The following is a 21183-nucleotide window of genomic DNA, read 5'->3' on the forward strand; positions in this document are numbered from 1 at the left end:
GTCATGGGCTGCTACCTTCCTCCCTAGGCAGAAGGGCCATGGGGAAGCAGCCAGAGACGCTGACTGAATGGCCCACCCAACACCCAACTCTGCAGACTCTAAAGTTGGAAGATGCAGTGCAAACCAGAAGAAGTGAACTCTTTTATATATTCTTCTGGATTCTGTGGGGGAGAGGGGTAGCCCATGGTAGCCTGTTACTAATGGACTGAATTCCTGCTCCTACCGTTAACGGTGTCAAACTCAGGACACACCAGAAAACTCTCCTTTTAGGTTTTATTCAGCATCTGGATTTTGCAAACCTTTGTGGAACATGCTCTCTGCCAGGCAATATGGTGGTTATAGAGGTAATTGAGACATGGTTTGTACCCTTAAAGAACTTGTCACTTCTGGGCAACCTTGACATGCATCAGACCAATTTCCATCTCAGTGGAGCAGGGTGGACGCCATTGTAGAGACGGGCTTTGGGAGAACAGAGAGGGTGGTCCATTTTGCCTGTGGGCCCAGGGAAGGGTGCTTAGGAGAGGAGACGTTTTACAGGTTCACTTCAAATAAAAAGATGAGCACATCACAGGCTGCAGGAACAATGCACATCATGCCTATTCCTGGAAGCACTAGAAATCTGCTGCCTTCTTTTTAAAACAAATACTAAAGTAACAAGTATTACATTGTGCTAGCCTGTCTCTGCTATCCTGTCATTTCCATTCTCTGCCCCCATCCTCACTCCCTGTGCCCATTCCATTCTCTATTAACCAACTTCAGTGGGAAATGTGTTATGACATCAATGGGATTTGTTCCTTGGTGGCCCCTCCCCCTCTCATTATCTTTCCCATCATACTTTGAAGGCCTTGCATGATTTTCTCCTTTTCCTGCTTCACCAGCAGCAATTGGGAATCCTCTCTCTCCAGCTTCCACTGCCCAGCCACAATGCACTTCTCTGTCTTTCCAATAGATATGGCTCCTTTCCACCCCAGGACCTTAACACTTGCTGTTCTTTGGTGTCTCCAACTGTTCTTGTAGCTAATTCTCCTTTCTTCTGATTCCAGTTTGAAAGTCACTTCCTTGGGGCTAGTAAGATCCCCCTATCACATACTTTCTTAAAGCCCTAAACTGTTCATAGTATTTATCACAACTGTTATGATCTGTATTTGTTTAAAATCTGACAATACTGCTAGAACACAAGGCCCATCAGGACAGAGACTATGCCTATTGCGTTTACTATTGTATTCTCAGAGCCCAGCTTACTGCCCAGGACAGAGTAGGTGCTCACAAATATTTGTTGCATGAATGAACGAATGGATATAGTTTTCCCTTCCCTTTTCCACCCTGGCACCTCATTATGTCTTGTCATTTCCTATCCAGAAAGCTCAATCTGAGATCTAATTAAATGTAAAAGACAGGGCTTCCAGGCTTCCCTGGTGGCGCAGTGGTTGAGAGTCCGCCTGCCGATGCAGGGGACGCGGGTTCGTGTCCCGGTCCAGGAAGATCCCACATGCCGCGGAGCGGCTGGGCCCGTGAGCCTGCGCGTCCGGAGCCTGTGCTCCGCAACGGGAGAGGCTGCAACAGTGAGAGACCCGAGTACCGCCAAAAAATAAAATAAAATAAAAGCACAGACCAAGGGGAGGCAAGAATGTGCTCTTCGACAGACAAAGGATTGCTCTGTCCTCATGAGTGCACCTCCCTTTTCTCTCCTTACCCCAACCACAGGAAGACCCCCTTATTTTGTTTATTTGGGGGATAAGTGTGACCACACGGGAGCAGCAGAGGTGAGGACCTGGTGAGTACACTTAGCCACTTCTCCTTTTGCCAGCATCACCTGTGAACTAAATAATAGCTTGATAAGCTCAGACCCACACCAATCATTTTGGGGTGAAAGGAGGAAGCTGATGGGCAATGGCACCCCCTTCAGGCTGCTCCCTTCTTCTCTCTACCCCTGCTCCCTCTTGGTTCCAGCCAGCCCTCACCCCCTCAGGTCTCAGTGACTGCTAGGCTCGTCTGCTGATTTTCCAGTCTCCGATTTTCCCAGCGTCAGGCACATCACCACTGGGTTCCCATCAACATCCTTGCTTAAGAACTTGCAATGACACTCTACTGCCTTGGAGGGTAAGTCCAAAGCCCTTGCTGCTTCAATACTAGACACTCTAATCTCTCACTGCATTGCAGGTCATCGTATGCAGCACACACCTTGTATGTTCCAAGCTCTGTGTTGTTCCTAATCCCATCCCACCCACCACACCTCCCATATCTGGTCCTACTCATCCTTAAGGCTCAGGCTGACTCCCATTAAACTTTTCCATGAAACCTTTCCTGACATCTCCAGCCCACAGCCGGCTCCGCATGGCCTCATCTCTGGTGACAACATGAGTTAATAGCATCCTATTTAGCTATTAATTGATCTCCGATTGTTCTCTGTGTTTTAGTTTATGTGTAATAAATATTTGGTTGAATTGTTGATTGGAGAAAACATAACGAAACGACCATTACAAGAATCTGAACCAAGCCAAAATGCAAGCACAGGGGTGTATGTGCTCATACATGTGTGTGCACGAGTGTGCATGTGTTATCAAGACAAAAGCTCTCTTCCACCTCCTTGGGAAACATTTTCTAGTCACCTGTATCAATACCGGAGCAGTGGATGTGCCCCACTCCGGCCTCTGATGTCTGGCGTATGACTCAGTCAGTACCTGCAAAAACATCCACCTTCTGAATTCAGCATAAAGAGGCAACACTTTCTCCCATGCCACCCAACACCTGCTGAACCTACTTCTGTGTCCACAGCCGAGAATTCATTCCCGGCACTGTGGCTCGCCAAGACCAGCAGTGTGCCGGTGGATGGGAGGGAAGGGGGAGGAGGGAAGAGGCTGCTGGTTGGTTGGAGCTCACAGACAGTTCCTTGCCCAATTCAAACTTGTAACAGAATACAAAGTACTCTGCATCACAAAGTAACACATTCTGAGTTACAGAGTACAGAACTGATTTATTCTTTGCACTTGGACAATAGAAGTTCTCTGAGTGTTGAGTCTGAGCCTGGCTTCTATCCTCAACCCCTAGTACATAGTCAGTGCTTGATAAATATTTAAGGAATGAGTGTACATACACATATGTTGGGGGCGACTTCAGAGAGGTGGAATTCAACTCCCTATGGAGATAAACTCTCTAACATTTGTTGACGTCCATGAGCCTTACTTGACCTTTTCAGGCTGTGATAAACTCCCCAGTTCCTGCGTCTAAACAGGAAGAGAACAGCTGCTTGTCAGGTCAGGGATGCTATACCTAGAGAATCTAAGCAATAAACAAGATGTTAGACCCATAACAATAATATGTTATTATTCTTGTTATCAATACTAATGAGTTAGCATTTATTGAGTACTTACTATGTATACCAGCCATGAGCAAATCATTTCTTATTTATTGGACTCTAAGAGTCCCTTCCACTTCTGGTGGAACCTATCTGGTTCATCACTAAACATTGGCTGAGTGCCTACCTTGTGCTGGACACAGGAGGAAGATTAGGGAAAGGGAGACAAGAGGGCAGGAATAGAGGCGAAAATCATTGCCTTAAGCACTCTCAATTCAAAAAGGGAGACAGCAGTGGAAACACAAACTAGAATTCAAGGCAGAAAAAGATTAAGAACTAAGGAGAGTTGTAGACAGAGAGTTTTGAGAACAGCACAGAGGAAGGAGTGATTATTTCTAACAGAGTGAAGAAATCATGGAAGGCTTCATGGATGAGATGGTATTTGATGTGAACTTTAAAAATCTATAGCATTTCCATAGGCAGAGAATGAGGAAAGGGCATTCTACACTGATAGATCAGCCTAAGCAAAGGTCAGGAGCTTTGGAAATAAGTGGCATGTTGGCAATCAGTGTCTCCTGTGATATGGCTGGAATATCAGCTGGGTGGATGGAGGGACTCAGGGGAGGGAGGATACTTTTGTACCAGATCCTGTAATGTCTTCAATGATGGGATGAAGTGTTTGGGTTTTATTCTGTAGGGAATGGATATTTTTGAGGTGGAGACAATTTTCTTATTGTGATGACTCTAGCAAAAAATGAAAGTTGGAGAGAGAATAATAGTAACTCACATTTACTGACTACCTACCAAGTGCCAGTCATTGTTCTAGGCAATTTGCCTTCCGTCTCGCTCCACCCCACTAGTGTGTGAAATAAATTCAGTGATTATCCCATTGGACAGATTGAGAAAACTGAGGCACAAAGAGGTTAAGCCACTTATCCAAGGCCAGACACCCAGTTAAAAGACAGCCCAGGAGTCCAGCCTAGAAGTCTTCTCCAAAGCCTCACTTAACTATCCCAGGGGACTACCTCACCCAGGAACCAATTAGAGTCTAGTCTAGTCTATTACAATAGTACCCAAGAGAAGAGAAGAGGGGCCTGAATTAAGGTTGTAGAGATGAAAATATAAAAGCGGCAGCATTTACTTACTGTCTTTTGTGTAAGAAAGGGGGCCAGGGAATATATATATTATTTTGTTTGTTTCTGCATGAAATACTGGATACACAAGAAAGTAATAAAAGTGGCCACCTGTAGAGGGCAGGGTAGGGGGAAGGGGTGGGTGGGGAGTGGATGGAGTGAGACACCTCTATGTATGACTTTCAATAGAGTTCTGATTTCTGACCCACATGAATGTGTTGTTTATTCAAAAAAACACAAACGATGAAAAATGGAAAGGCAGGGGCTTCCCTGGTGGCGCAGTTGTTGAGAATCTGCCTGCCAATGCAGGGGACATGGGTTCGAGCCCTGGTCTGGGAAGATCCCACATGCCGCGGAGCAACGAGGCCCGTGAGCCACAACTACTGAGCCTGCGCGTCCAGAGCCTGTGCTCCACAACAAGAGAGGCCACGACAGTGAGAGGCCCGCGCACCGCGATGAAGAGTGGCCCCCGCTTGCCACAGCTAGAGAAAGCCCTCGCACAGAAAAGAAGACCCAACACAGCCAAAACTAAATAAATAAATAAATAAAATTAAAAAAAAAAAATGGAAAGGCACAATTTAAAAGCTAAGAGCTTCCAGAAGGAGGGGAATGGTCTCCTGGGGTCCAATGGGTTAGAACTGAGAAGAGGATGGTAGATTTGGGGATCAGAATGCTTTGCTTCTAGAAACAGGTGAGAGGGGTGAAACCATGCAGCATTGGGCCCCCCGAGGGATATCCAAGTGCTTCTCCCATTTTATAAGACACTGAGGGTTCTGTAGTCTCTGCTTTCAGCCAGTATAGATATCCTATTGCTCAGGAAGGTATTTTAAACAACATACACCAGCAACTGAGTGGTTAAGAGGGAAACAGAGGCAGGCAGTCTCTGATTTTCTATTATCACCCCATTCAGGCCAATGGAAACCTTCAATCTGATGTTTTGTTTTTGCCTTTTATGTTTTCCCTCTCTCCATCACACACCTCCATGCAAATACAATCACACACACACACACACACACAGACACAGCATAAAAGGACCCCTTTGCAAAAGGATTTTTCTGGATCTGCTCAGAGGGAAGGAAAGGCAGAGGAAAGGAAGGAGAGATGCAAGCTGCCCTAGCTACTTTTCCTCCCCTTTAAGGCTGCCTGGTTACAGTCCTAGGAAAGAAAACCCCTGCATTCCTCCCCTTTAATTCGGTTTATTGTTGAAGCGCTGGAGCAAGCTAATCCTCACAGACCTGTAGGAGCTGGAGTAGGAGGGCCACGGGCACCGTTCTCTCGGATTCCCTGGGTAAGATGAACCTGCTTCTTTATTTGGTTTGAGGAGGTTTCTTTGTTTAGCGGGAGGCTCGTGGCACCAAGAGAGTGGGTTTGAAGAGCCACTCTTGCAAGCAACTTGGGTGTTTATTTCAGCCCCAGTTCCTGTCTTGCCTGACTCTCGAGGTATCAAGGGGAAGTTGTAGCTGCCTTGGAAGATAAGTCTGAATGGGGGTCCAGGTAGGACCTCTGCGGAGATTATCTGGCCATCACTTCAGTGTTGGCTTGAGTGGGAACCTTTCGCACTCCTGGGCGAAGAAAAGGGAGCAAAATATCTGTATGTGACCCTCCTGCCATGCCTGCTTGCATTTAGGGACAGCCCTCTGGCCTCTGTTCCTGGGAGGGGCTGTCCATCTGCAGGGTGTCAGGACCTCCAGCACCCTTGCACCTCTCCCTCCTGCTCAGCCTTCATTTCTTAACCTATCAGACCCCATCTGTCAAATGGGGCAATGCCCTGTTTTGGTTCTCCCCACCTGTCTAGGTTGTTGTGAAGATTAGGAGAGTCAGTGGGCAAAAAGGAGGTTTGTAAGCAGTCAGTGGCTCTGCAGACCCAAGGCAGGCAGACCAGCCTCAGTGCCTCCTGGCAGGGTCTGTGGCCCAGAGCCCGCTCCTGTCCCCCGCTGCGTTAGGATGCAGAACTCAGCAGGGACACCGCTGTCAGTCACCTTCCTCAGGGGCAAGTCTCTCTCCCTTCTGTCTTTAAACTTCCCTAGTTCAGTTCTCAGGTAAAAATGGTAAAAGGAGGTCTGGACTCATCACCACCCCCATCCGCACTGTGGCCCCTTCTTTCCACGTAACTTTGACGCACAAACATTAACCCTGAGGCTCCCGGGGACGGCTGCCGGGGCTCTCGCTGCTGTTCTAGCAGCAGTGCGTGGCTGGCCAGCTGCTTGCTCTGGAGCCAGATCAGTTGATGAGGAGGAAAATCTCTGAGAAGGGTCAAGAGAGTCAAGCAGGTTCCGTCTTGGGTGGGGAGATGATCTTTCCCAGATCAGAGGCTGGAGACAGCCCGGCCCCTGGCAGTCCTACTGACTTAAGCTTAACTAGGGCCAAAGACAAGACCCAATAGGCCATAATACAAAGTGCTTAGTAATACCTGATATGGGAACCACACTCTACAGTGAGTAATGTGCTTTTAATTAATCATCTTTAAGACAAGCCCATTGGGCTGGTGGGGCAAAGAGTGGTTCCACTGAGACTCCACAAGGCAAAGCTGGATACTGGTGAAATCCATTTGATGACAATAGCATTTGAACCCAGATCTTCTGACATAGTCGGTGACCTTTCCGTGATATTACAGATAGCTACGGTGCAGGTGTGAGTGTGGGTGTTTTTCTGTGTATTAAGAGCACTCTTTAGAAAGATAGGGCAAAACTTTGGGAAAGAAGCTCAAGGTTAGAGTGAGAAAAGGTTTGAGCTGGAGCCAGAAGCCACTTAAGCAAGAGACAGATGGCCAGCCCCAGAGTCAGTGTTGAGAAATCTGAGTGTTCCCGGGATCCAACCTTCCCCAGATCATCCGAGCCAGCCATGCGTTCCAGGGGGAATCAGTTGGTTGGTGGGATTACAGGAGAGCATCCTAAGGATGAGGGCGGAGGTAAGTGAAATTCCAACAACCACCCGCAGGAAAGAGGCGACAGGTTATGTGGTGGGGGACAGGGAGACTGCTTTTGGGGTCTGATGGACTGGGGCTCATGCCCGGCTCTGTCACTTGCTATCTGTTTGATTTGGGGCATTTTTCTTAATATTTCTACCCATCAGTACCTCAACTATAAAATGGGGTTAACGATACCCGATACCTACCTTGAAAGACATTAAACGAGACAATGGCAGGTAAAGCGCCCAGCACGGGGATCACCCAGGTGATCAGTCTGGGGCAGCGAATACCTTAGGGCCTGGGAGCAATTCTGCAATTCTGGCTGCGACTACAAAGAATCTCCTTCCGAGAGACCAGCGCCTCCCTGACCCCCTGTGCCCCAGTCACGCACGTACACGCGGCCAGGACTAAACTGATATCCCTGAGTGACGGGGCCCAGACGCAGCCTGCCAGAGGCAGCGGAGTGAATGGGCTGCAGCATGAATGGGGGTGGGGGGGGGCAGCTCTCTCCAAGCGGGCTGCGTGCCAGCCCTACAAGTGCTGGTGCATGGCCACGGTCGAGGGCGAGGGGACTGGGGGTGAGCAGCTACCCCCGTGAAAAGCAAGCTGGTGATGGTGCCAGGGAGCTGCACGGGTTGTAGATGACCGTCACACCCGTGTCCTGGAGCGGGGGAGGGGGAGGGGGAGGCTGGGAACTCAGAGCTTCTTGTGGCTCTTGCCACAGCCATTCTGAGCTCAGCCCGTCCTTCCTCCTGTTCCGTCTCCCCGGGTGGAGGTCTCTCCTCTCACCTTCCAGGGGGCGCAGTACAGTGAGCCTCTTGCGTGCGAGTGGGTCTTAAAGGCAGCGTGTGGCAGACACACAGTTACACCTATGACTCTCGAACCCTGCTTAGAAAGGTACCCCAGTGGAGACCAGCCCATGGAGAAACCCAACCCAGGCAGTGTTGACTCTGTGCTCCAACAGATCTCTGCCTTCTTGGTTGATAAAGTAGTTGGTTTGCATTTCAGGGCTACATGTATGAAAAATGATACGTCTTCAAACACTTTAGAATCAGAGTGAGATGCGGGTCACACTTGAGAGGCATGTGGGAGCCGAGACCAGCTGAGGAAACAGCAGATTCATGTCTCCTGCTGTGTGCTCACCCCTATTTAAACTGTTTGTTTCCCCTCTCTCTGCTCAGTGTTTAATCCACGTGCCTATAAAGTGGGCTCACTGCACAGCACTTTAGAGGTTACAGAATGCTTTCATGCCTGTTGATGCAGGAATCCTGGGAAATAAACAGAGCAGGGATCATTAGTCCCATTCAGCAGATGAGGAAAATGAGCGCATTAAGAATAAGTAACACACCCAGCTCTCTCCAGTGACTCTTATGTGTCAACCCCTCAGCCACCAAACAAAGCAGCACAGAATTCTGGCTTGTCACTGCAGCAGGGTTTGATTAAACTTAAATGTGGGTTTGAGCCTGAAATAAACTGCAGGAGGCAATTGAAAAATGACCTTCCTCAGTGATTTTGGGAACAGAAACTGGCATGCACAGTTGGCCTTGGAGATGTCAGACTAGGGGGAGGGCCGGAGATGGAGCCGGTGTTCCTGGGAGGGTCTGTCCAGCCAGAAGTCTTCAGGAGCTTTTCAGGTCCAGAGCCCGAGCTCTGGCAAGCTGACCAGCCACTTCAGCTGCAGCCTATGAATTGGAAGTAGGTTCTGATGGCACACACAGACCCAGCCACGTGCCTGTGCACCGGGAGGAGAGCAGGGCTGTGAGTGATGACAGCAGGCTGCTGGAAATTTCATCTATTGCTCATTTATACAATCACAGAACATCAGAGCTGGCCTGGTCCCCACTTTCCCCAGTAGGCTCTGAGCAACCATAGATTCTCTGGATGCTAGTAAGTGTTGCAAAAGGAAAGAATTTACAGTTACAGTCTAGTAAAGTTGAGGGACACTCTAGGTTAAGGAGCATGAAGCAGGTGTCTTTAACAGCCCCCAGAGCCTTTAATAAGCTAACACGGAACATGAATCTCCAAGAAGGGGCAGTTAGCAAAGCTGCTTTGCTTACAGAGAGTCTCCTAGGACTAATATTCTAAAAAACAAATGTCAAGGAACCCTAATCTAGTCCATTCTCCTCTTTTTACTAAGGAGAAAGGTGGAAGCCCAGAGATGTACAGTGATCTGCCTGGGGCCGCACACTTCCTGGTGCCGAGCCAAGACTGGAGGCAGAATTTGACCTCTTTCCAGCGTGCCTCTCAACCCAGAGGATGATGAGAAGTCCAATATAGGCCAGAGTCCAGGAAACTGTGTCAGGCCAGACCCAGGAAAGAGAATGTCCCAGCTTTAGTCTTCAGGCCCCTTTATAACCAAACAATTTATATATTGCCATGATTCTGTGTGTCCCAACCTGGAGACAGGGAGCACCTTCTTATGTGCTTATAAGACAACTGATAACCTCCCTCCCAAGACACACAGTCCTTTCGGAGTCATGCTCTCAAGGAATGGAGGACCCCAGAAGTGGACTTAGGGTGGGCAAATTCCTCTGGGGTCAGTAAAGGAGCCACACCTGGTCCCGCAGGAAGGCACTGAGGCTTGCCCACCATGCCTCCAAGTCGTTCATGCCTCCTTGCTCAGAAGCCTCAAGTGAGAGCACTGGAGAAGGCTCTTCCCATAGGCAGAGTTGAGAGCCATTATCTGGAGTTGTAGGCTGCAGGGATGCTACTCGAAGATTCTCCCCTTCCATGTGTCCATCTCCTCTAGTTTACTCGTATCCAGCTTAGGAATCTACTGTGGGTTTGGGAAACATACATTGGATCGGACTGAACTGAATGCCTCTGGATTCAAACATGGTGCCCCCGAGACTCTGGGACGTCTCATCAGGTGGGGTGACACTCTGAAGCAATTAGCCCTGTTGATTAATTTTTTAAAAGCACCTCAGAGCAGAGTCTTAAGTGGCTACGACTCAAGATAGTAACCTTTGGCTAAAGAGGCCATGTGGACCAGGGCAGGCAGGAGTGAGTGTCCAGAGAGAGGGTCCTGGGCAGGGTGGGGTCATAACATGACTTGGTACCTACGTAATATGGTGATGGCAACGAGGAGGCCCCTGAAGATAAATGTCACGTGCCTTCGGGTTCTGTCTGGGGCTAGTCGCTGCCCCTGTGACCAGCCGGAGCCTGGGAAGGAGAGAAGGACAGCAACGCTCCGTGAAAGAAGCATGTGAAGCGTGCCTGCCTCCTGGGCTCACAGCCTGAGCATCTCTCCGCAGCAACTCATAAATAGGCAGGCTGGATGCCACCCGCTTATTCCCAGAAGCTCAGAAAGCGCCACACTCAGGGGTAGCGTCCACCTCAGGACTGTGCCGCCTGCCCTTTAGGAATAACTTTTCCCTCCGTAGTCTCCTCCCCAGCTATGGAATTTTTTCCCAAGAGATCAGGAAGGTCATCTGTCATATGGAAGACCATACAACAGAGCAGGAACTAGGAGCCTGGTGTTGCCCTGTGGGGGTTACTTTAGAACCAAGTGAGAGCAATATTGGAGTTTCAACCTTCTCGGAATTTTTCTTTTTCTCTGAAAGGGCCTCAATTACAGAAGTCGAGAGAGGAGATGGAGCATTTTCAGAGAAAGAAGCAGGATGCAGCAATAGAACACCCCTGCCCCCCATCTCAGAGCCCACAGTTAGACCCCCCAGCACACAGGGCACCGGGGCCCTGAGGTTTCTCCAAGGTCAAGGAGGGGTGGGAATGAAGTGGAGTTTCAGATCAGGGTCCCTGAGCTTTCCATGCGTCTCTGAAGATGGAACTAAATTGTTAGGGCTGAGTGTATGGGAGGAGGGGTGGGCGGGAAAGATGTTTTCTTATAGCCAAGCTTAGGCTAAGAATACTATGTTTTTAAGCTATTTAAGAGCAATGGGAGAGAAGGAACTGTGAGTACAGATCTGCTAATGTGGTGGTGATGCTTCCTGGAAAGTGGACCCATCAATCCACGGAGGCTTCAGAAGGGGGAGTGACGCACGCCCCACTGATGGGCCTGTGCTGGAAAGAAGGCCCTTGATTGGCTCTTTACCTGGAAAGGGGGCATCTACAGCCCAGTTGTTCTGTGGAGGGGAGAGAGAGAGAGGGAGTCACACAAACTAATCCTGTTGATAGGCTCCTTTTAAGGTCCAGCCCCTGGCCCTCATCCCCTACATCCTTCAAGACTTCTCAGCTGCCCTGTGTCTATACAGTAAGAAGCAACTGGTCCAAGCACAGCTCTGATAAGTGGAAGCTGCTAGATTTGGGGCTAAGAATCTGCAGAATAGTATCTGGCTAAAGATAGCCCTCTGTTCCAATATTTCATCTTCCCCAAAGCAATCTCTGCCAGTCAGGGTTCATTTGTCTCCACCTCGTAGACTGTGCCCTCGAAGTTTAAGATCAGCCCGCCATCGTATGCCCGGCGAGTCCTCCTCTGGCCCCTGCCTGTGCCCTGAACTGCTGTGGTCCCTGTGGGCTGCCATCCTGCCAAGAGGAAAAAATCAGCAAATGGGCCTGGAGATACAAGGGTACACCAGGTCTACGTTCAGCTGTATCGAATGCTAAAGAATGCTTAACATTTCCCACATGTGCATTTCATAATAACAGCCACCAATTATTATATAGCCAGCTTGCACATTTACACCCTAGACTAAAAGGTACAAAGAAGATGTAGCTTCTTTATTTCCTATAAAATCTTCCCCATGAATGCCCACCCTACCAGGCAGCAAAAACGGTACAAAGGGCAGCTTTACATTTGAACTTGTCCATTATAGCATCTCAGGTTTCATAAAGAGTCTCATTTGGTTGATCCAGTATCTTTCAGGAAAACACAGCCTTGAGATGGTCTTTTCTCCTCCTGTTCTATTTTCAAGGTAGCCTTTTGTGTTATAAGGTACTTACGTGACCTGTTTGTGGCAGGGGAGAAGAGGGCCCCCTACTTATGAGGGACCTCAGATCCCTGAGAACTCACAGAGGCTGACTAGCCACCTCTGAGGTGTGCCTGGTCCCATCTGGCCCCTGGGGCATCAGGCCGACATCCTCCACTAAAGGCCTGATTCCAGACATTTGCTTCCACATGAGAAGCCCTGATTGTAGCCGTCTCTTCTTCTGGACCCTGGTTGACAGGAGCCCTAGCAACTCTATATCCCCTCACCAGGGCCATGGGCAGAGGTGAGCCGGTAAGCGTTTAACGTCTGGTTCTTGGGGGATGGGGCGGGGAGTGAAGGAGAAGCCCTGATGGTAGCGTTTGCCTGTTCCCATGGTGTAAATACTCCCACTGTGGTCAATTCCAAGCTAACAACATGAGGCCACTGAGCATGGAGTTTGGTCAGCCGTGGGTCCAGCCCTGACAGGCCCTGAGGAACTTCTGACCCTGCAGGTCATGTGACACTGACTCACTCACCTCCCCCATCTGGGCCTGTCCCGTGATGACTGTTAAATGTGTTGAAGTCAGAGTTCCTCCAAGGCTTAGGGTCTCCCACCAGCAGAGTCCTGGGGAGCCCATCCATCCATGTCACCGATCTCCCCCATTCCTAGATGGATGTTTACTACAAGAAGGTGAAAACAAGATGTGTGTTTCTGACAACTACACCGTCTGTCTCCCCATCTCCTTCTCAGGATCCACTTGGGCCAAAATCGTCAGTCTTTCCACACCTCTTCCTCCTAGCAAGGACCATCCTTGTGTCACATTCTTCTTATTTCCAGGGTCTTAAGCCTCACAGTTGTCACTTAAAGGCAAAAAAGGTTTCCCCCTGTATCACAGAACCTATTTTATGACGTGAGTCCTCCCCTGACCTTCATCTAAATAAGACCCTTCCTGATTATCCCTCTAACAAGCTCGGGTTTTGTTCTTTTATGATGTACCCACACTTTGTCACTGTATACATGTTAGCTGACTTGTTCGCTTCCTGACCCCTCCAGCCTCCCGGCCCTAGGAAGGCAGAGCCCTCACCCGTGTTCTTCACCTGACCACCGGGTTATACACTAAGTACCATAAGTAATTTTACCTTGCAATGAAATGTAACAGGAACTCATTTGTCTAAAAACGTATTGAAAAACATTAATTAAGACACTAGAACTAGGTGTCAGGGGGCTAGAATGCAGTGTGATACAGTGAGGGATGCATAGCTTCTGTTCCTAGTCTCGCCTAAGAAATCTAGACTGTAAACAATTAGCTCTATAACCTTGGCTAGATTATCTGATCTTCAGATAATCATTCTGAATCATCCTTATAAAAGATTTGAGATCTACTCTATCTACCTCACTAGAAGCTAAGACCACTTCTCTGGTTCTCCATTTCTCATTACATCAGTCAGGGTCCCAACAGGAAACAGATGACATATATTGATCGACAGGGAGAGTTTACCGAAGGTATTATTTAGAGGGATACAGTCAGGGTACATATATGTACAGCCCCTGGCACATCATAGGTGTTGACTGTTGAATAAATATGGTATTGAGAGAACTCATGTACGCTCAGGACACAATTCAACTCAGATTTTAATGAATAACTGTTTTTCCAGCACTGTGCTAAATGTGGTGGGAATTGCAGAGGAAACACAATGCTCATTCATCTAATATTCATTCATTTAACCCATAAGTTAAGAACAGTAATGACTGGAGGTGGCATCAGAGCTGTGATAATAGAAAGAAGGGCGGCTGACCCGGTAGTCTGAATAAATACTTGGGTGATTACTTGGTATCTTAAGAAACAGCCCAGATGCCTTCAAGGTGGATAGTCCCATGTTAATCATTCGTGTATGTCTTATCGCGCTTACGTATGTTTGTACAAAGTGGATTTTCCACTACTAGACTCTAAACTCCATGAGCATGGGGCAAGCACAATGGGCATGCAGTAGACGGTCAATAAAATTTGTCTTGGTAGTTTGAAAAGCAAATGGAGGGCTTCCCTGGTGGCGCAGTTGTTGAGAGTCCGCCTGCCGATGCAGGGGACACGGGTTCGTGCCCTGGTCCGGGAAGATCCCACATGCCGCGGAGCGGCTGGGCCTGTGAGCCATGGCCGCTAAGCCTGCGCGTCCGGAGCCTGTGCTCCGCAACGGGAGAGGCCACAACAGTGAGAGGCCCACGTACCGCAAAAAAAAAAAAAATTAAAAAAAAAGCAAGTGGAGAGAATAAGTCTTATTTTTGCCAATTACCCAGGTTTTGCTTCCAGTCCTTCCTTCCAGTTGTTACATGCAGGATGTATTTTAGATTCTTTTTACAACTTGTTCTCATCCGATTGGAGGAATTATCTGATCAGACCCTTTCTTCCCTTCCTCAAACCAAGCATCCGCAGAAGCTTCAACTCTGGAGGCAATGGGTCGGAAGGAAGAAGATGACTGCAGTTCCTGGAAGAAACAGACCACCAACATCCGGAAAACGTTCATCTTCATGGAAGTGCTGGGATCGTGAGTCCTGGGGCTGAGGATAGGGTGGTCGGGCTGCCTGCTGTGGGGAGTCGGAAAAGTCATCCTGGGCCAGCAGAGAATGATAAACTGGGCTGAGGCTGCTGTAACACTATCTCAGTAGCTCTCAGGGAATAGAGTAGGGGCTTCAGGGGGTAGATTAGGGAAAGGCACCTTGGGGTAATACAGAGGACAATCCAGCCCTTTCCCCAGGGTTCTGCCTCCTTCATCCCAGAGGCCCCCGCCCTGCTTCCAGATCTGCGACAACTTGTGAGTCCTGCCCTGGTTGCAGGAAAGAGGAGTTCTGGAGCATCTCTGGAGACTCAGTGACTCTAGAACCTTCCTGGGCCTCCTCACCCAGCTTTCTCATTTCCCCCCTGCAGTGAACAGGTCAAACCCACTGTCTGCTATAGACAGAAAAAGGAGCTTCTGAGGCCTGGAGAGTGGATGGGTTACACACACCTGAATCGGCTCCCACCACCACCATCCTTTCTGCTCCATGTTGGAAAAATAAAGTCACACTGTAGCCAAACTCCTACCAGCCTCTGGGGTGTCTGTTCCTTCCCCATTGACAATGATTACATGGCTGGTGGAGCAGAGACAGCCTGTCTGGAACTGACTCTCCACTTAATCCCACCCCTCCTCCGAGAGGTCACAGGCTCTGACACAGGCTGGCACCCACTCCAGGCCACTGGCTCCCAAGGCCTCAGAACCCAAGCTGGTCAGCCAGTTAGTCTGGGCTAATTGCGCTGGGGACATGAGGGGCCCTTAGTGGGCTGTCCACTCAAGCCAGCTTTCCCTTTAGCCAAATTGGCTAAGTTTAGCTCCCTCCGCCTGGCTAGGAGGCAGTGACCTCAGGCAGCGACAGCTGCCTACACTCTCTCTGCAGCCGTAAAGGAGTCAGCTCGGCCCTGAGAGGAGGCCTCTGAGCCCTCCCATCCCAGGCAAGGGTGACACTCCGCACACAGGGGGATCTCAGCGGCCGCCATGGTCATCAGAGCCTCCACCCTCCATGGAGGGCCATTGTAAAGTTGCGGGTGGCTAGAGAGGGGATTTGGGGCAGGAGAGAGAGACAACGCCCATGAGTGAATCTGAAATGATTTTCTAAGCAGCCCAAAAATCCAGAGAAGGAGAGAGAAATAAGCCCAGGTTGACAAGAGCGTACTCACCAAGTGCTCAGATTTGTGCTATAGGATTCTGAGAGGCAGCACATGCCACCCTTACAGAGTTCAGTGAGGGCTGCCAAGCAGCTTCTAAACCCAGGAGGACATTGGAGCCACCTGGGGAGCTTATGCCTCTAACTTTTAACTGTGAAAATGTTTAAGTAAAGAAAAGGTGAGGGCTTCCCTGGTGGCACAGTGGTTGAGAGTCCGCCTGCCGATGCAGGAGACATGGGTTCGTGCCCCGGTCCGGGAAGTTCCCACATGCCGCAGAGCGGCTGGGCCCGTGAGCCATGACCGCTGAGCCTGCGCGTCCGGAGCCTGCACGTCCGGGAAAGGCCACAACAGGGAGAGGCCCATGTACCACAAAAAAAAAAAAAAGAAAAGGTGAAATAATAGTACAGTGAACTCCGATATACCCACCACCTAAATTCAATAGTGGTTAACATTTTACTAATTTGTTTTACATACACACAAACACACACTCACACACACTGCATTGAACTATTTGTAAACAACTTGAAACATCATGACACATCACCTCTGAGTTCTCTGTCGGCCCTGCCTAAGAATGAGGGCATTTTCTTCTATGTTCACAAATATCATTGTCACACTCAAGAAAATGAATAATTCCCTAAAATCATCTTAGTCTAGGGAATTTTTGAAAAATACAAGTTCCTGGTCCCAGACTACTAAGCTGAAATTTAAGGGGCTAGGACCCAGTGGCCAGGCATCTATAAATATATATTTATTTATTTATTTATTTATTTATTTATTTATTTATTTATTTATGGCTCTGTTGTGTCTTCATTACTGCATGCAGGCTTTCTCTAGTTGCGGTGAGCAGGGGCTACTCTTCGTTGCAGTGCGCATGCTTCTTATTACAGTGGCTTCTCTTATTGCGGAGCACGGGCTCTAGGCGTGTGGGCTTCAGTAGTTGTGGCACGTGGGTTCAGTAGTTGTGGCTTGCGGGCTCTAGAGCACAGGCTCAGTAGTTGTGGCGCACGGGTTTAGTTGCTCCGCAGCATGTGGGATCTTCCTGGACCAGGGATCGAATCTGTATCCCCTGCATTGGCAGGCGGATTCTTAACCACTGCGCCACCAGGGAAGTCCCAGGCATCTGTATTTTAAATGTTGCTGGTGGCTCTAATGTACCCAGCCCAGCACTAATTTGAGGGAAGCAGGTGGACAAGACAGGGCAAGTCACAGCTGTTGCAGCAGCTAAGGCTGAACAAAAGCTAAGAAGAAGTCACCTCTGTGGTGCTCAGGATGGGGACAGGCAGCCCCAGGCTGCAGACCCCACAAAGTTACCCAGGTGAGGTGCTCTCCACAGAGGGGGCAGCTAGACAGAGCTGATTCCCCTGTTCAGGAAGCACCAGAATCCCATGAAAAAGGCCCCTTTCCTCTAGTCCTCAGCTCCTCTGGAACAACCTACCAGGGAAAACAGGCTTTTGTGAAATTTGCCCAGATGCCACCCACAATTCCAGGGCCCTGGGTAGCTGTAGGGACACTGGGCAAAACTTGTCCATTACAGAAGGTACATCACCCAAGTCCCAGGCCTCCTCGTTTCACTGCCAAGGAAGAGATTTTTCTTCTTGGTTCCTCCCTTCCTCTCCATCACCCAGGCTCCCAGCAAGAGCAGAGAGCTATTCAGAGCAGGAAACGCAAATCAAGATCTATTGCGGCAAGCGTTTGCTCCTGGCTCTGAAGCCTCTGCCCATCTCGCCTTCTGACCCAAGCAACCTTGGCCACTCAAAACTAGCTCTCTGCTCCCCAGTCTGACAAATGGCACAATTAAGTCTTCTAATCCCTCTCCCCTGCCCCTGCCACACACACACACCCACACACATGCACACACACCACACCTCCCACCCCCACACACACGCACAATGCAAGGCTGCCTGAGCCCAAAGAGCAGTAATTACCACAACATTGCACAACCCTAGGAGATACCACAAACTGCAGGGTCCCCCAGGAAGGTTTGATCTCATTTTACAAGTGGACCCAGAGTGGGTATCAGCTTTGAAATCAGGGGACCATCCATGTGTGGTTCTAAAGATACAGGTGAAAGGGGAGAAATCTGAAGGTGGACCCAAGAACATCACAGGTGGAAGGAATCTTTAAGGCCGTGTGGTTCAACTCTCCTTTTACAATAGGGAAAGTGGGGTCTCAAGATGAGTAGAACACACAGATAATCCCAGTCCAAACTTCCTACCCATCCATCCACCCATCCACCCATCCACCCATCTATCCATCCATCCATCACACAAACACTGACTATCTTCCATATGCTGCCAGGCACAGGACCAGGTGCCTATCCAATTTGTCTCTCCTCGTTCCCCGCCTCACACTCTAGCAAAAGAGGCTGGATTACCCGAGGCAGCCCTGCCTCTCCCTGCTGTTTTGCACCTCTAGGCTTTTTCTCATGCTTCTTCCCCACCCCCACCTGAAACATCACTTCCAACTTGTTTTTTCCCTAGGCTAACTCTCACTGATCCCTTAAAACTGAGCTCAGTGTGTTCTTAAGTCAGAGGGCCACAAATGATGTGCTTCTTCTCCATCCCAAGTGGTCAGTTTGGACACATTAGGGAAAAGCACCCTTTTCTCTAGCTTGCTGTCCAGAGCGAAAATGTTCTTATAATTATAGTATGAAAAGGTACAGTGGCTCCAAGGTGATGGCATGTGCTGGAATTGCACAGTGTGTAACCGCCCAACCATAGCAGAGGCCCTGTCTTAAGTGTGCATTTTCTGTGGTCTCATAATACTTCCCGCTGATTTGTGTCTCTCACGCTAGATTCTAAGCTATACCAATACGAATCCCAGTGCCTAACACGGAGAGGTTCTGTCAGCTCAACAAGTATTCATGTAATGCCTAATAACATTTTTCAGAGTGAATGTTAATTGCTCATTTGTCTGTGCTCTTCACTAATTTACAGGCTCCTTGAGAGCAGAAACACTTCCCTTTTTATCTCTAGTGTCTAAGATTCAGTAGGTGCTCAATAAATCTTGATTAGAGGGATGAGTGAATGAATGAATGAATGAATAGAGCAAGCGCTGAAGGCTCTAATTAACACGGTTCCAAGTGCAGCTGGGGGAAACAGGAAACACCAAGTATTTTCTAATGCAGATTGTGAATGTCCTTACACAAGCCTGATTGCTGTTGGGGCTTCATGCTAGAATCCCCAGATGGCAGGGGAGAGGATGGCTCAGCTATTTCCTCACCTAAACTCTATCGCCTCTTGTTACAATCAGGTGTTCTCCCTACTGGTATTCAAATAATAATAGTACTAATAAGAATAATAGTATCTAGCACATGTAGTTTACTAGATCTCAGGAAAACTTTTATGCACTTATGTCTATAACTCAGGTACTCTTCTAAACAACCTTATGAATCAGATACTATTGACATTCTCACTTTTCAGATGAAGAAACTGTGCATACGCAAGTTAAGTGACTTGTTACCCAAAAAGCTGAGGTTCTAACGTGGGCCATCAGGCTCCAGCATCCACCATTTGCTAACTGCTGTTATGGCCTTGTCTCCAGAGGACCCCCTTGAACCAAGAAGCCTGCAATTCGGAATCCTACCCTGTGTTCCCATTGGGTTCCATCGTTTCTGTCTTCAGACAGCCTGCCCAGAGCTGCTGAGTTCCATTTTGTCCTCACAGATCCTACTGAGCGAGAGGATGCTCACCTCCCTTGCCACTCATCATTGGTTCAGGGCAATCATCGGTATCTAAAACAGATACAAGAGTCTTTTTTCTCTCACTGTCAGAGCCCTGTCTCCCAGTGCTACTTCCAACTGCCACACAGTGACCACACAGCACACAACATTGGGAGAAGCCAAGTAAATTGACTCTGCAGTGGCCTCTCTTTTCTTTTGATTTAATAAAGTTTTATTTTTCAAAGTGTACAGTTGGTGGGACCTGTTCATGCATCTTCACCAGCAGCTGGGGCATCTCAACCCTTGGTGTTTCTGGTGTAAATTACTTGAGCTCTATGCTTTGAAAGCAGCTTAACAATCCTTTACTAAGGAGCTCCTGAAGGGCTGCCCTGGCCAGGGGACCAGGAAGCTTCAGTCTCTCAGAGACTGCAGCTGGGGTTTATAAGCTTCCAGTTGGGAACTTCTTTATGGAGTTTCTCATATGTCGCTTTGTCAAACAAGACTAGGTTATCGAGCTTGTCCCGAACTTTGCCTTTGGACCACTTCTTCTTTTTGGCCTTGCCCCCAGATTTGTTCACTGGGCCTCTGTCTTTCTTGGCCGACTTTCCAGCATCTTTCTTCTTCTTGCCGTCCTTGGGCAGCATAGTGAAGCCGGGAGAGCAAGAGCTATCACTGCCGCCTTGCTAAGATCAGCAGTGGCCTCTCTTTAATGGGTTTGCCAAGTGGAGGGGAACCATTATCAAATTATGGAACTAGGCAAGGGTAGCCGCCTAGTCCCTGAGTCTGTAATAGAATCTTTTCTTTCCCACGTGACAGGTTAAAGAAAGAACACAAGGCCATGTCAGATGGGGTCTGCCATGGATACGGCTCCTCGGGGTGCCCACGATGACAATGAAATGACTTACCAGTCCCACCTTCTTTCATCTACCCATTTTGCCTCCAGCAATGCTCTCTACCGGCCAGTAATAATTTTTATCTCTTGGTGTCTTCTACTCAGAGGAGCTTTTTCAGAAGTTTTCCTGGTGAAGCAAAGGGTAACTGGGAAGCTCTTTGCCCTGAAGTGCATCAAAAAGTCGCCTGCCTTCCGGGACAGCAGCCTGGAGAATGAGATCGCTGTGTTGAAAAAGTGAGTGGGTCATAGGGTTGGTCGAGTGCAACCGTGGGATCACAACATTTCCTTCACAAATTACCTTCGAGAAGGACTGGGGCTGAATTTCCACACCCAAAGGTATTACTCCCTTCGATTGAGCTAATGGGTCAGTTTGATCCATCAGCTATATTAGCCAGACAGCTGATTTTCTTTTTTTTTTTTTTTCAGCAAATTAACTAGTGATCAACTGATAGCAGAGTTGGTTTGTGTACATAAACCCCAGGGTAGTTAGCTCAAATGACCAAAAATCAGTTGAAGGCTAACACCAGGAAGAATCAATAATTAAGGAAGCAGCACAAGATTTGGAAATGAGCCTCAGTTTCTTCCAAAGCAAATGCAGGTTCAGCACCCCGACTATCATGAGGGAGCTGACACTAACATATCGTCAACTGTTTAGAGTGGGACTCATGAAATAAGGCCTTGTGGAACCCCTATGGTGAACCAAAAGTTTACTCGGCATCAAGACCACAAGG

General features: G+C 48.7%; 1 protein-coding gene across 2 annotated transcripts in view; it reads left to right on the forward strand.

Annotated features, from left to right (window-relative positions):
* The first annotated feature begins 5534 nt into the window (after positions 1-5534).
* CAMK1G (calcium/calmodulin dependent protein kinase IG) overlaps positions 5535-21183 on the forward strand; it is a 29246-nt gene continuing 13597 nt past the window's right edge. Inside the window, exons 1-3 of one of the 2 annotated variants that reach the window (XM_004275309.3) lie at positions 5535-5716; positions 14622-14742; positions 20558-20686. In XM_004275309.3, the coding sequence (XP_004275357.1) occupies positions 14651-14742; positions 20558-20686 (221 nt within the window). In that variant the 5' untranslated portion in view covers positions 5535-5716; positions 14622-14650. Of the gene's footprint in view, positions 5717-7194; positions 7337-14621; positions 14743-20557; positions 20687-21183 lie in introns of those variants that run through there. The other variant, XM_049709538.1, reaches the window with a different exon arrangement.

Source organism: Orcinus orca, chromosome 1 (assembly GCF_937001465.1).
Source record: "Orcinus orca chromosome 1, mOrcOrc1.1, whole genome shotgun sequence".
Taxonomy (NCBI): Eukaryota; Metazoa; Chordata; class Mammalia; order Artiodactyla; family Delphinidae; genus Orcinus; species Orcinus orca.